Source organism: Penicillium paradoxum (assembly GCF_028828445.1).
Source record: "Penicillium paradoxum strain IBT 22861 chromosome Unknown utg000002l_segment0_segment0, whole genome shotgun sequence".
Lineage (NCBI taxonomy): Eukaryota > Fungi > Ascomycota > Eurotiomycetes > Eurotiales > Aspergillaceae > Penicillium > Penicillium paradoxum.
The window spans coordinates 5,424,253-5,438,761 of NW_026643180.1; the positions used below are offsets into that span (position 1 = coordinate 5,424,253).

General features: G+C 50.2%; 5 protein-coding genes across 5 annotated transcripts; 1 reads left to right on the forward strand and 4 right to left on the reverse strand.

Annotated features, from left to right (window-relative positions):
- Window positions 1–260: 260 nt before the first annotated feature.
- Window positions 261–3,312, reverse strand: hdaA (histone deacetylase hdaA; the record flags this gene model as incomplete). The annotated part of the gene is made up of 15 exons (XM_057172968.1): window positions 261–455; window positions 517–623; window positions 679–758; window positions 815–900; window positions 962–1,054; window positions 1,105–1,168; window positions 1,218–1,265; window positions 1,318–1,429; window positions 1,480–1,687; window positions 1,742–1,869; window positions 1,923–2,035; window positions 2,086–2,224; window positions 2,280–2,293; window positions 2,346–2,634; window positions 2,694–3,312. 15 exons carry the CDS (start codon window positions 3,310–3,312, stop codon window positions 261–263), a joined length of 2,295 nt encoding a protein of 764 aa, XP_057036871.1.
- A 1,174-nt stretch (window positions 3,313–4,486) lies between these two features.
- Window positions 4,487–5,737, reverse strand: gpdA (glyceraldehyde 3-phosphate dehydrogenase GpdA; the record flags this gene model as incomplete). The annotated part of the gene is made up of 5 exons (XM_057172969.1): window positions 4,487–4,686; window positions 4,744–5,431; window positions 5,492–5,555; window positions 5,622–5,635; window positions 5,690–5,737. The coding sequence occupies 5 exons, from the start codon at window positions 5,735–5,737 to the stop codon at window positions 4,487–4,489; spliced, it is 1,014 nt and encodes a 337-aa protein (XP_057036872.1).
- Window positions 5,738–7,225: 1,488 nt separating this feature from the next.
- Window positions 7,226–7,921, reverse strand: N7457_001924 (PHO88 family protein; the record flags this gene model as incomplete). Its single annotated transcript, XM_057172970.1, has 3 exons — window positions 7,226–7,611; window positions 7,677–7,837; window positions 7,905–7,921. 3 exons carry the CDS (start codon window positions 7,919–7,921, stop codon window positions 7,226–7,228), a joined length of 564 nt encoding a protein of 187 aa, XP_057036873.1.
- A 793-nt stretch (window positions 7,922–8,714) lies between these two features.
- Window positions 8,715–9,430, forward strand: htz1 (histone H2AZ; the record flags this gene model as incomplete). The annotated part of the gene is made up of 3 exons (XM_057172971.1): window positions 8,715–8,813; window positions 9,089–9,158; window positions 9,222–9,430. The coding sequence occupies 3 exons, from the start codon at window positions 8,715–8,717 to the stop codon at window positions 9,428–9,430; spliced, it is 378 nt and encodes a 125-aa protein (XP_057036874.1).
- A 2,003-nt stretch (window positions 9,431–11,433) lies between these two features.
- Window positions 11,434–13,373, reverse strand: N7457_001926 (uncharacterized protein; the record flags this gene model as incomplete). The annotated part of the gene is made up of 2 exons (XM_057172972.1): window positions 11,434–12,353; window positions 12,428–13,373. 2 exons carry the CDS (start codon window positions 13,371–13,373, stop codon window positions 11,434–11,436), a joined length of 1,866 nt encoding a protein of 621 aa, XP_057036875.1.
- Window positions 13,374–14,509: the final 1,136 nt, after the last annotated feature.

Below are 14,509 nucleotides of genomic sequence, written 5' to 3' on the forward strand. Positions count from 1 at the left end.
AAGCTTTTCTATCATTTCTATTGCGGACACATGGTGTCCTGTCTATTATAATCCAAGACTTCCCCTTCAGCGATTAATCCCATGGATGTGGAATGTAGAAGTCACATCCATAGATAGTTCGAACTGATATGACATTGCCTACATGTAGGTAGTAGACCATGAACAGAACTCTTCTCAGTAAGCAAGCGTCGCCTAGACAAGCCATAATTCTGCAAACCATCGTCCCTAGCCGGATCGACTTAGAGATCAGGAACCAGTCATTATTCCTCGTCCGTCTCATCGTCTAGTCTGTCCGCACGGTCGGAGATCCACGTGAACACTTCCTCTTTATGCTCATCAAGCATCTCATTTAGATCCGATTTTGGGGAACGCACCAGCTGTCCGTACCGCTTAGAAGGCCGTCGATCAGCGCTGGCCCAGACGCCGTGGGAGTTGGAAACAAACACGAGGGAATTCTGGAATAAAAGAACCATGTGAGTTAAGAGATTCGAAAAGCAAATATCGTGCGTGTCTTACCTCGCGGTACCACTTTGAAAGCCAGGTCTGGGTGTGGGATGCGACCGCGCGCACTGGATTCTCAGATACAAAAGAGACCACGCCATTGACACGCTTGTAAAGATTTTCTATTCCGTTATCAGCAAGGTCACACGGTCTGATGTTCGGCTGTTTTGAACCTACCCCTGTTGATCAACAAATTCACTACACCGAAGAAAGCGTTGCCCACGCCGAACAGGAAGATTTCGGTTGCCTGGTTCGCGCTGTCATAACACGTCAGCGCAATATGAACTATTGATCTTGGTTGGTTGCAACTCACTCAATGTAGTTATCCCACAAGTATCCTGCAAGCTCCTCGGTGGTAGATGGACGATCCTCGTCCTCTCCCTCGTAACGACCCACGGCCTGAAACCATATCAATAAGTTGATAGCCCATTATTGAAAATGAGACCACAGGGAGACTTACCGCTTCCCGAGATACATGCTTGGGAATATTGACATCAATCACCGCATATCCCTTATTAACGGTCCATTTGACATACTCCTTCAGCGAGTCGGCCTTTCAGGATATTAGCGGACGCTCAAACCTAATCACCACGGAACACATACTAGCCAGACATTGTGTGCTTCCAATTTATTGGTCACGGGATGGGCTTGTCCCACGATCTCAGGTCTAGATATTGTCAGATATGAGCCTTGCAGCTTATCTTAAGAACACTTACGGGTCGTGGAATATCACAATGAGCGGCACAGCCTCATGGTAGTTTGGGCTGTCAGATGGTAAGCCTCGGATGAAAAGAAAGACATCAGTAGTTAGCCTACCTTGCTAGAACCTGTTTTTCAAATGACTTGGAGATAGCTGTGCGATAAATGTGAAGTGGGGTGAGCTTGCAGCTTTCATACAGTTGGTTCGACTGGTAGACGCGGAGGATGTCTAAAGTATCCATTAGTCCCATGAACTGACAAGTTATCCATGATTCTTACCGTGAAGCCGATCAGCAAAGACTGGGTGATTGGATGTCTTGGGATACAGACGACTCCAGTACTGGGATTGGATGCTCTTCACCCGACGGACGGCAGCGACCGCAGAATCAGTGGGAGAATTGTTCAACAAACGATCCGGAGGTTCTCCCATAAGAGTCTTGGTCACAGCCAGAGCCGACTTCGAGATAGACTTGAAGTTGTATCCTCCCTTTTTTTTGAAGTTAGATCAGCGAGCAACTGGTCGAAGAGACAACCCGCTTACCTCTAAGCAGACGGCAATCTTTCCATTGGACAAGCTCATGAGCATGTGGGTCATTTGGGCGTAGCAAGCCGGCGAGACAAAGCAGCCACCTAGTACATCACCGGCGGCAGCATCAAAACCAGCCGCAACTAATATGGTCAATATTCAGATAATAAGAGACAGAATCATCGGGTTGCCTCACTGATAATCAAGTCCGGATCAAATTCCTGGGCAATAGGCAGCACCACTTCCTGGAAGGCGAACATGTAGTCGCCATCTCCCATACCCTGGTCGGGCCACGGGATATTGACATTCCTAACAAGCGTGAGCATATATTCATCTCCTGGGCTCAAATATGAACTCACTTTCCGACTCCGGCGCCCTCACCACAGTGATCCCAGTCTCCTGCAGGTCCTCCAGGGTAAAAACGACCATCTTGGTAGACATGCATGGAGATATAGAGAACATTAGGATCATCGTAGAATGCTTTCTGGATACCGTTGCCTATTATATGTGAGGATACATTTTCAAGATTTAGGTGCTATCAATCCAAGCATACCATGATGAACATCCCTAAAAAAAGAGTCAGTGTTGATCGGGGTATGTGGTGATGTGAGATACTGACCAGTCAAGAATCATGATCTTTCGGCAGGCATCTCCGAGTTTATTCTGGCAGACACGTGCTGCAACAGACACATTGTTGAACAGACAGAATCCCATCGCAGCATTGTCCTCTGCATGGTGACCGGGTGGGCGAATGACCGCTATCGCGTTTTTCACCTTACGTTGCGCTACGGCCAGGCATGTCTCGATAGCTCCCCCAGTAGACAAAATAGCCGAAGCAAAGGTCAGCTGGTTGAAGTAAATAGAATCACGATCTTTCTCCAACTGAATGAGGGCCTCATTGGGCAAATCTGTTTGCCGAATCAGAAGTCTACTAAATCAAGTCTTTCAGGTCATATAAAGGGCATACCTTTTGTGCTGTAGACAAATGCATAGTGAGCATCAGTGTGAATAAGAGTGACTTCATCCTCGGTTGCATTACGAGCATCAATCCGTTGCAGAGTCTTTGGCGCCAAAGGGCGACACGAGTCTGGGTCGTCAACAAGACCGGCGCGACAAAGCTCCTTGTAAATGTAATAGATGCGTCTAGGATCCTCCGGGTGAACATCACTCTGTGGGCGAACCTCACAGTGATAACGCATACGGTGATCATAACAGAGTCCGGTGGCAAGCGATGCTAGGGGAAGACCAGCCTTGGCCATGATCTCGTTGTCGGACCAGTCCGAGTCAGGCTCGACCAGGCTATCACGCTTTGACTGTTCCGCAAGATGGCTATGTGCCTCGTTGGGCTTGTTCAAGCGTTCAGGAGGGGCCATTTCAGTGGAGGCAATGGTCTCCCGAGATTGAGACTGTTCAGAGCCTGGTGATGGAGATGCAGGAACTGCTTGGGAAATGAAAGAAGGTGCAAGAGTGGGCGTGGGGCAGTTGTTGAGATGTGCAGGAAGGGGGGATTGTGTGAAGGATGGATTCACTGTCAGGTTGGAAAGGGTATGGGAATCTCCCATAACTGTATCCTCATCCTCGTCCATCATAGATAGGAAAGCCACGAAAAGCCCTTTCTTTGACTTCAAGGTTGGCTCTTATGAGCTCATTACCAAGCACTGCTACGACCGAGAAATTGAGCTTATGCGGCAGTCTTGAAGCTCGTTACCAACCTAATGGTGTTGCGATTGATGCTTCTGGCTCACTTTGGCAGATGCGCCTGGCACGGCAAATTTTGTGATCAATCAACCGGTCAAATGTTCCAGCTGGTGAAAAATATTGTGGTATCCACCAAATATTGCAGGAATGGCTTTAAGCGTGATCTGTGAAGAACATACGCCGGCGGTATACAATCACCTCCTGCCGTAGATTGAATTGAGCAGCGCGATGCACACGTAGTGCAATAGACACGATCGTGGTGTCGGGATGATCTGGTTTCAGAGAGAACCACAATTGTAGATGATCATGTAGCGGGCAGGGACCAAGAACAGAATAGCCAAGTCCGCTGAGTGACAATGGAAATGGATCAATGTGCATGTTGGATCCCTTTTGGGCCAGTCTTTCTTATTGCCTGACATTATTGCCTTTACCGCCAAACTGACCGCCACCTACAATCGACTAGCGTGGTACGTTATAGTTGGCCGCGGGGATTTATTATGAGCTGACTTATCCATATCCACGGTTTAGAGGGCTTATCATCTACCCCCCGTTCAATTATTCGCAGCACAACGTCAAAGGATTCGATTTTAGCTACTTGCATGGTATATGGCACGGACAAACACATATAGAAACTATTCGACTCTTGAGGCTCATTAGTTATACCAGAGTCTCTAATATATCCAATCACTTTGCAATCCAAAGTCACATGCATGCAGGGACTACCTCCTATGACGCAGTTCCGAAAGTGGATCAACTTATGTACATGTAGCTTCGGATTCCAACAAGATGCATTGTAGCAAAATGGCACATGTATGTGGGTACGCTCACATGAGATATACATATGTACCTATGACCAATGGATGCATACCTAGACAAATTACAGCCTACAAGGTTCATTAAAGAGGAGCATTTGAACTAGAAAAATTTCGTTTCATTAAATGACGTTATCATCTTGTTTTTTTCTATAAGGCGGATCCTTCATGCAACCATCTTTGCAGGCTATGCAAGCAGGAAATCAGCACCTTAGAGAACACTTCTGACCCCAGGACGCCGTCCTGATTCCTACTGGCCATCAACGCCGGCAATGTAGGAGATGAGGTCGACAACACGGCGGGAGTAACCCCACTCGTTGTCGTACCAGGAGACAAGCTTGATGAAGTTGGCGTTAAGGGCGATGCCGGCCTTGGCATCGAAGATGGAGGAGCGGTCATCACCGTTAAGATCGGTGGAGACGATCTCGTCCTCAGTGTAGCCAAGAATTCCTGAATACTGATCAGTATGCTGACAGATATAAAAGCTTCATATGAGGATTAACTTACCCTTGAGCTCGCCGCTCTCGGAGGCAGCCTTGATGACAGCCTTGATCTCCTCGTAGGAGGCACCCTTCTCGATGCGGCAGGTGAGGTCGACAACGGAGACGTTGGCGGTGGGGACACGCATGGACATACCGGTGAGCTTGCCGTTCAACTCAGGGATGACCTTACCGACAGCCTTGGCGGCACCGGTGGAGGAGGGAATGATGTTCTGGGCCGCAGTACGGCCACCACGCCAGTCCTTGTTGGAGGGGGCATCGACGGTCTTCTGGGTAGCAGTGTAGGAGTGGACAGTGGTCATGAGACCCTCAACAATACCGAAGTTGTCGTTGATGACCTTGGCGAGGGGAGCCAGGCAGTTGGTGGTGCAAGAGGCGTTGGACAGGACGTTGACATCCTTGGTGTAAGACTTGTTGTTGACACCCATAACGAACATGGGGGCATCAGCGGAGGGAGCAGAGATGATGACCTTCTTGGCACCGCCCTTCAAGTGGGCAGAGGCCTTCTCCTGAGTGGTGAAGACACCGGTGGACTCAACAATGTAGGCGGCACCGGCCTTACCCCAGGGGATGGCAGAGGGGTCACGCTCAGCGAAGAAGGTGACCTTCTTGCCGTTGACAACGAGACCGTCCTCGACAGCCTGGATGTCACCCTTGAACTGACCGTGGGTGGAGTCATACTTGAGCATGTAGGCCTATCCCGCAGATTGGATGTTAGTATTAGATCGTGCCGATTGCTGGTTCTGGAAACATACAGCGTAGTGAGTCTCAATGAAGGGGTCGTTGACAGCAACAACCTCGACGTTGGGGTCGTTGATACTATAAGCTATGGGTTAGAAGGAGTTCATCTCGGGTCTTTTTTTTTTCTTCTTCTAGGCAACTTACGCATTGCGGAAGACCTGTGAGGCTGATTAGTATATCGAACTCCGATGAGCCCAGGTGAGAGTACTTACAATGCGGCCAATACGACCGAAACCGTTGATACCGACCTGGACAACCATGATTGCGGTTTACTAGAAGCTGTTAGGCAATGGAGAGCGATAAGATGTTGATGGGCAACTTACTGTGAAAGTGAGAGAGATGGAAAGGGAGGAATTGGATAGAATGGTAGATGGGGAAGAAGAAGAGAAGAAGAGAAAAAAGATCTGGCGGGGGAGGGGAAGATTAATGAATGGATGACTGACGCAACGGACAGATCACCCCTCACCGAAGAGACGGACGGGGCTTCACCACGGCACCTCCCCAGAAGATCGGAGCGCTGAGTTGATTTCCCGACTGTTGCCGCTTGTACATCTGGCCAGCAACCATTTCCGGTTTCATACACCGGGCAAAACAGGAAGAGCCACGATATTGGGGCCCAGCTCTGCCCCTCGGTAGCTCTCGTCTACCAATAGGAATCCCGCAATCCCACGCTCGTCGGGTTTTTACTACTCTTCCCTCGGACCTTCGCTGCTGAACACTTTGCCTACTCGGGTATAGGGAGAAGATCACGATAATAGGAGCTATGTGACGAGAGGGATCCCGAGGTGGTTGACTAAAAGGAACTATGACAGGGAGGGGCAATGTTGGGTATGATGCTATGAGGGGCACCGTACATTGTGTACGGAGTAGGTACGGAGTACATTGTACGATGTACGGAGTACGAAGGTACGAATGGGGTAGTCTGGGATAATCCAGTTAGACTCAAGCCAATGGCTTATGCTCTTCTGGATTGATCCTTATTATATCTTCTAATCTAACTGAATTATACTCCCCAGCCGTTGTCCTGGAGGCGCTGCGGTGGACGGATTGAGTATGGCTCTATATAAGCTGTGGCTCCCCGCCCTGAAAGGAGTCACCGGTGCCTCTCAACGCATGGGGCCATGGGGTTGTTTGTTTTTGTTTTTTTGTTTTTTTGTTTTCTTTTTCCCTCGATTTTTTTTTCCCTTTGGGAATGGTCACTTATAAGGGATGACCAACTATTGGGGTAACCCCGGGCCTCACCTGGGCACCTGCACCTGACCTCACTACTAGTGGATTATAAATCGCCCTTTGCCTCCAGGGCTCCCCCCGTCCATCCGAAGATATCGCAACGAGACGAGACCGGGCGAATGCCGGAGGGCAATTGGAGCTGGCGCCATGCCATTAAGGCCAAGGGTTTCTACAGTGCCACGTTATCAGGCCATATCGGCATGGTGGAAATACAGGGAATGGCGCAACATCTAGGCAGCTTGAGAGTCGACAAGAAACAATTGCCCTACCACAATTGATGACCGTCTTCGTGCATGGCGCAATTGGAATTATAAGGAAGTGCAATGACCAGGCAATCAAAGGTGATTAAAAAAATAAGGCCCAGAGCCCCAGCAAGGGAGGGTCTGGACTTGAAAGGATGGATTATGGATTATGTTACAATGGGGGAAATGAACAGTGTGCTATGATCCAAATCAGCCATCGGATACCCCACAAATTGGAGGTGCGATTGATAGCCTAAAACAACGAAGGATACCAATCTATTCCTCCTTGACACCGCCGCGCCAGTTCTTCTCAGCGGCCTCGATGGAAGCCTTGTCGCTCTTGGGTGCGCCCTGGGACATGAAACCACCCCCAGCTTTGAAGGGACGGGCGAGATCACCAGTAGCGGGCTTTCCGAAGACATGGATCTTGGCCAGGTTGGACTCGAAGGCGCCCTTCAGGGGAATGATTGACTGGATAAGGAGCGGGTTGGTGTACTTGAAGTAAATGTGCATCACACCCATCATGCCGACACCCATAAGCTGGCTGCGGAGCAGCTGGCGCAGCTGACCCTTATCGTAGTCCATGTTGGTGGTCGTAACGGGCTTGGGCTCCTCAGCGCTACCCATCTGGGCGGGCTCAACATACTTGAGGGTCGTCATGTCTGGAGAGATTCGTTAGTTTGGGTCAATGGGCGAGCACGCGATCGGTGCGACAGGTGCGACATACCCTTCTTTTGGTTGATCTTAAACTGGGTATACAGGTGAACCGCCAGGATGAGGACATTGGACAGGATGTAGCATCCGCGCACCAGCATCAGGACCTGAGGATCCTCAAAGGGAACCTTCTTGGCCAGCTGCATCATCACCAAGATGATGGCGAGGTTGGTACTATGCGATTTTTGTCAGTTTCCATAGATATCGATAATTGAAACTGAAGATAGGAGATCCGGCATACATTTGAGGAGACACCATTTTGCCTGATACTTTTCGATATGGGGAAATCGTTGAGTATGGGGGAGTACAACGCGAACAAAACTTGAAAGGCGCGGGCCACCTGGCATTTCTGGAAGGTCAGGGAGCCGGAAGAACAATTCTACCGACACTATCTCCGGAGGCGATTTCGCCTGAGGCAGAACATTCCTCCGGCCTGATGTATGAGGCGTCTGTATCACATGACCTTCCCCCGCTGTTGGTCATAGCTGGTAGCTGTGGTGGTCCAGCTTCAAACCTGACCAGGTTATTTGCAAAAGATCAGCAACCACCACATTGTGGACCTCTATTTTTGCTTGCAGTTGCACAATAGTCTGGATTTTGGCATTCTCCCAAGTCTGACAACTAAACCCCAGCCATAGATCCTGGAGGTTTCGATTGCGCTCAGCTGGCTGAAAGCACACTGACTTTTACCATGGCAGTATCTCGGCGCATGACACAACTGACCATGGACTCTACTCTGCTCCAGAGAAATATACAGCATATACCCAGCAGCCACTAATCTTGATCAGTCCAACGGGCCTACAGACGGCCATGTACCTAGGCCCCAATTCAATGTGCCGTGAGAAAGGACAGTTCCACATTGGGACTAGCGTGAACTGTCTTTTTGGCTCAGCCGGCGCCTGGCACATTCTGACTTCTCCATCCATCAACAACGCGCGTATCTTCCGCACACTGAATCGCCTCCACATCCACACCAAGGCAATATCGTCTTGATTTCCGGTTCTCTCTGCCATATCTATCCTTGCGACCGTCTTCGCACATTTATTTCGCAATGCCTGGTGGAAAGGGAAAGTCTATCGGCGGAAAGGGTGGAAAGGGTGATGCTGCGGGGAAGGCCCAGAAGTCTCACAGCGCAAAGGCTGGTCTGCAGGTTAGTCGGCTCTTGACTCGCCTAATTGACAGTGGGTTGGAGATCACATTGTTGGAGAGAGGTCGTACGATGCGGGCCATGAGTTATTCGATGAAACTGCCTTCCCCTCGAAGACGCGTCGACTGAGTCCCTCATTGCTGTTCGATAGGGGCAGTCTCACCTGATAACCATAAAACTCGGACCATGCTATCGCATATCCTCTCTCCCGACCGTGTTTTCTTCCGATCGCTGGCTGTCCAAAATGACGCGCCTGCTTACACAAACTCTCTCTCTAGTTCCCCTGTGGTCGTGTCAAGCGTTTCTTGAAGAACAACACACAGAATAAGATGCGTGTCGGAGCTAAGGGTATGCTTCATTCGCTTGAGATCATCTCCCAACGATCCTGTTGCTAACCCATTCCTTGTGTAGCTGCGGTCTACGTGACGGCTGTTCTCGAGTACCTGACTGCCGAAGTCCTCGAACTGGCGGGTAACGCCGCCAAGGACCTCAAGGTCAAGCGTATTACCCCCGCCACCTCCAACTGGCCATCCGTGGTGACGAGGAACTTGACACTCTTATCCGCGCAACCATCGCTTTCGGTGGTGTCCTACCCCGCATCAACCGTGCGCTTCTCCTGAAGGTCGAGCAGAAGAAGAAGGGCGGCAAGATCGAGCTCTAATTCAACCCCCGAAAAGATTCGAAAGGCTGGGCCGCTACTGTGGGAGGTCCTGTCGAGGCTCCAACACCTCGAATCCTCAATCTATGACTGACCCCGGCCGCCCGCTTTTCTGTTCACTCGTATTTGTTCTTCACGGCGCTCCACTTTGATGTATTTTTCTGATATTCCCCGGTCTTTGCTTTTTCAATCGTGTTTTTCATTTCGAGTTCATAGGGCGCTGTAATGGGAAAATGGGGATATCCTGGTAGTGGGAATTTTACTGATTCGATGTGCTTTACCATTCATGTGCGAGTAGTCAGGCTTCTAGTCTTGAGTTCTTATTTTTTTTAAGCTGTCACTATGGATATTGGGCTCTGTAGCGAGGTTTATGGTCTAGTGCTTTATGTACACACATACCGACATACCCATGTAGGTAGATCCCAACTCTGGCCTCTCTGGGCATACTTCATAGTCGGACCCAACTCTGAAGAACACATTCCCCGGGTAAGAGGCCAACCTTGCCAATGCCGAAGTGTCCAGCATTATACCAGCAGATGGAATTCGATAAATCCGATCCCTATCCACATCTATTGAGGTCAGAATTGGCGGTTCGATCCAGAGACTTTTGTCGTCGATAGCTGACAGACCTTGCATGTAAGACCGGAACTACTGTCGGGGAGCACGGGGGATCGACAGGGACGTCCCGCGAACATAAACAACGGCAGTGTCGTGTCGTAATCTCTTGGCAGTTTCTGGATTTCAATGCTCTATGATTTGCTGATGATACATGAGGTCGGGATCTCTTTCGGGATACCCCCAGAAATTTGGTTCGACTTGAGATTCCAAGTTCGGTTGGACTTGTACATATACATATCCTACGACCGGGCGGTAATAGTACTAGAAGGTACATGGATTGAATTGTGAGGATCTGAGTACAAAAGGCAATGGAAAGGAGAAAAGAAATAGAAAAAAAAAGAAAGTAAAAAAAAAAGAAAAGATCCCTGGAAGGTAAGTTACCAAACATGAAGAGAGATAGAACCCTCGAGCATAGGACTTGGGAAATATATCAACAGCATTGAAACAGGAATGCACAAGATGCATTCTTACTGCGTGAGGTAGATCTGTAGAGTCGGCACATTCGAAAGGCAGCAAGATATGCGAGTGACAATATAGTTGCTGTGAGATTTTTTTTTTTTTTTGGTTTGAATCAGAGTTGTGGGTTCACCCTAATCACCGTCAATTCCGCGAGACGAAAGACATCAGGCCAAAGAGGAAAGGGATCAAAGCACGCGGAAAAGAAGCCAAAGAAGAAAAAAATAAAGAAGAAAACAGGCATGTCACAACCGCCTTAGCCCGGACAGACCGAACATGAATTTCCCCAGGGTGTTAGGGGAAAGCGGCCACCGGGCTAAGACGGGCCAGAAACATTAAAACAGATGCGAGTCACCCCATGTACAAACTAAACAGACAAAAATATGCAAAATGCTGGTATTGTCGTTTCTTCTGCCATCGGCAAGAGGTCTTTTGTGTCATTCTTCGTATGCGTCCCGTATCACCAGGAGGCGTTCGGGGTCGTGGAATTCATTCCGCCAGACACAGCATAATAGAAAGCCATGGATTTGCATGCAAGGCGCCCGCAATATCAGAAAAGAGTTGGAAAAAAAAAATAAACAAGTCCAGAGTTATCTTGGAGAGAAACTGTGGCGAGTCGGGAAATTTCAAAAAAAGCAATCATCCAAACCGCGTGTCTGTTGGGCTGCCCCAAAAAAGAAACGTCTAAAACTTGGCTAGATCAGCGAAACAAAGGATTTTCTGGTCTTTTTTTTTTGTTGTCATCTCGTCATCCCTCATCGAATCGTAAGCCGGTAATTCGCGGAACAGGGCCTCGTAATACAAGTCGTATTCGTCTCGCGGCAAATCAGTCGGATGCTGGCAATAAAAAGGGGAGTCGCCATTTTCAATAAATTCGTCCAATGTTTTTTTTTACTCCACGATGATCTCTACCCCGGAAGTGGTGCGGAGTTCATCACTCCCGCGTGCTTGGTGGCCGTTCTGACGGCGGAATCCGGTGCCCTTGTCCGGGGTCGGCCCGCGGGGTTGGCGGACAGGCATGCGCTCCTGTTGGCCTTCATAACCCATACCCATGCCGCGGTTGCTACCAATGGCGCCAGCGTTTGATTGCTGGCTGTCCTGTTCCCAAGAAAACATGCCTCGCAGACGACGGGGGCTAGAGTTAGGACCGCCAATCCCCGTGCCGAGCGACAGACCTCCGAGACTGTTGACCAGCAGGTTATCATCACGCTGCATGCCAAGGGAGGAACCAGACTGGGCAGGAGTGAGAGTTGGGGTGTTGGAGGTGCCGGTGGGCGCGCCCTCGTACTGGAGGCGGGCACCATTCGACTGCAGGGCAGCGGGGAAGCTAGCAGAGGAAGGCACGGGCGAAGGGGTGTAGGATCGCAGGTCGGCGAAGGACTTGGCAGCGCGCAAGTTCTGACCATTGGCGAAGTTACCGGGGGGATCCATCACGCCCAAAAAGCCCGAAGTTTGTCCACGGAGGGTGTTGAAGGCACCGGGACCCTCTTGGCGAGCCTCGCTGAAGTCGATAGTTGCCGCTCGGTTCAGGCCGCGACGGCCACCGTCCGACTGACCAGAAGGAGGAATCGAGGATGTTGGTGGACTGGCATTGGGGCCACCAGGGATCTTGAAGACCTGGACCTGGCGCTGTTCGCCACTGCCACGGGAAGCGTGACCCAAGCCCATAGTGTGAGCCAAAGTGTGAACCGTGCGACGCTGGGAGGGAGTGAGGTTATGAGGGAAGATGACGGAGTCGCGGGCAGTATCCTCCTTGAACAAGAGTAGTTGAGAGTAATAGGAAAGGGTCTGTGTGTCGTTCAAGTCCACCTCTGCACATGAGACATTTCGGGTTAGTAAGACAGGTTCGAATTTCCAAGGGTTGCGAAAAGACTGTGTAACCCACCAATTCGCTGGCCACGCTGGGACACGGGCGACGGGGAGGTAGCTGGGATGTGCGAAGTGAGCGAAGACATGGAGCTCTGAGTCTGGAGTTGAGGACCTCCCATGGGACGGTGCTGTTCCTCCAACTGGCCACGGCGTTCACGCTTCTCCCGCTCAATCCGTTCCCTCTCCTGAAGAGGGAGCATCTTCTTGTACTCGACTCGCAGTTTCCGACCCTGCAGCTCAAAGTGATTGAGTACCTCGATCACGGTAGCCGTCTCCTCGGCGGAAGTGAAGTTGGCAAAGGCCAACCCACGGAACACACCATTATCAAAGTGGTAGTTGAACGCGTAGGGCAGGGGAAGGTTGAGTTCCGTCATCAACTGCACCAACTGCTCCTTCTTCACGGCAAATGGAATATTTTTGATGACAATCGCAGTTGGGATCAATTCATCGTCGTCGGCGGAGGAAGCCGAGGCTTCCGGTCGCATGGCGCTGCTCTGAATGGGACCAGGGCCCAAGTTCGAAAAAGCCTGGGGCATGTTTGGCTGCTGATCCAACCACGTCTTGGGAAGGGTGTTAACTCCGGACTCGGGAAAACGGGGGAAATCCGTTGAAAAGATCGAACTTACAGTGGGCAGACCGGTACGACCACGGGCATTGGGCTTCAAACTGGCCGAGGCGGAGCGAATCCCCCCGAGAGTTTGTGCATTAGCAAATCCATTGGGGTTCCAGGTCTGTGAACCCGAGATGTCATATCCATAGGAGTTGTTCTGGAGAGACGGGTTCAAACGCTCGAGGCGCGCGGACTCGTACCGCATTTGGTCCTGTTCATACATGTTGGTCGGCATGGGGCCGTAGGCATCGAATTGACGAGAAGGTTGACGGTGTAAGGGTTGCTGGTGTCGCTGAGACCCAGGGGAACGCGCAGAATGATCGTGATACATGTCGGGTTGTTGATAACTCATGGCCGAGAATTCCCAGAGGAATGTGAAGATCCACCAAGCAATGTAAAGATTTGCACTACTCCACCATGAGAGCGACCAAGGTTGATTTTTTTATTTTTTTTCCACAAAGGTAACCGTCGAAGAGACGGGATTGTGCGGATGGAAAACTTGGGAGTAAAAGCCGATCGGGAGGGGGGAGAGAGGAGAGGCGGAAAGGCAGAACAGCAGAAAAAAAAAAAAGAGAGAGAGATCCCAACTTTCGAAGCAAATTAAATGCTTCGATTCATCCAGGGGCCAGTTCGGCTTTCTTTTTTTGTTTTTTGTTTTTGGGATCTTTTCCCTTTGCTTTTGGGGGGATGCTTGGGATTCTTTTCTTTTTTCTCTTCCTTTTCCCCGTTCAATCTTCTTTTCTTTTTCCGGGGGATCCCTGGTGGACCTGGATTGCCGAGTACCAAGAGATCAAGATCCCAAAAAGACCCAAACCGGACCAGAGTTGACAGATCTCACAGATCAGAGAAAGTAGTCAGAAAAGGGAGACCAGTCTGCCAAGAACGGAGGAGTAAGGAGGCGAGAAGAGTAGAGAAGTAGAGAAGGAATGAAAAGGAAGCAGGTGATCAGTTGAATATGCAGAGAGAAGAGAGAGAGATTATATGACCAGTAAAGTACTCCCTCCCTAAAAACGGATCAGAAGCCATACTTATAGCACCTATTCTAGCGGTTATATTAGATCTTCGACTCCTCCCCCCTGGACCTGAGTGGACTCCCGAGATTCCCTCGATGGTCTATTGCATAACGACATGTATACGGTGAACGGGAGACCCATGAGCTTGCTACTTGACCATCGCATCCGGAGTACGGAGTACACCGTCCTCTAAAACAGCCATGTGCACACCCATGGACTATCTTCCAAGTCGAGAGGTTGTCGCTGTCTCTCCCCACTATACAAAGTAAATCCCCCTATTTTGCCTCCCCTTTTGTCTGAAGATCCGCCCCTGTTTGAGTTGGAAATCGGGCCTTTTCCCGGAGCCGTTGCCACCGCCAAATCAGCGTCTCAGATCGCAAGAGCTCCAGTCGTCGGCTGTCCGTCATCCTCCTTCCGGCTCCTCTCGTAGCCTTCTGCTAAGACGCCGTGTCTCGTTAGGCTTGTCACTAGACGA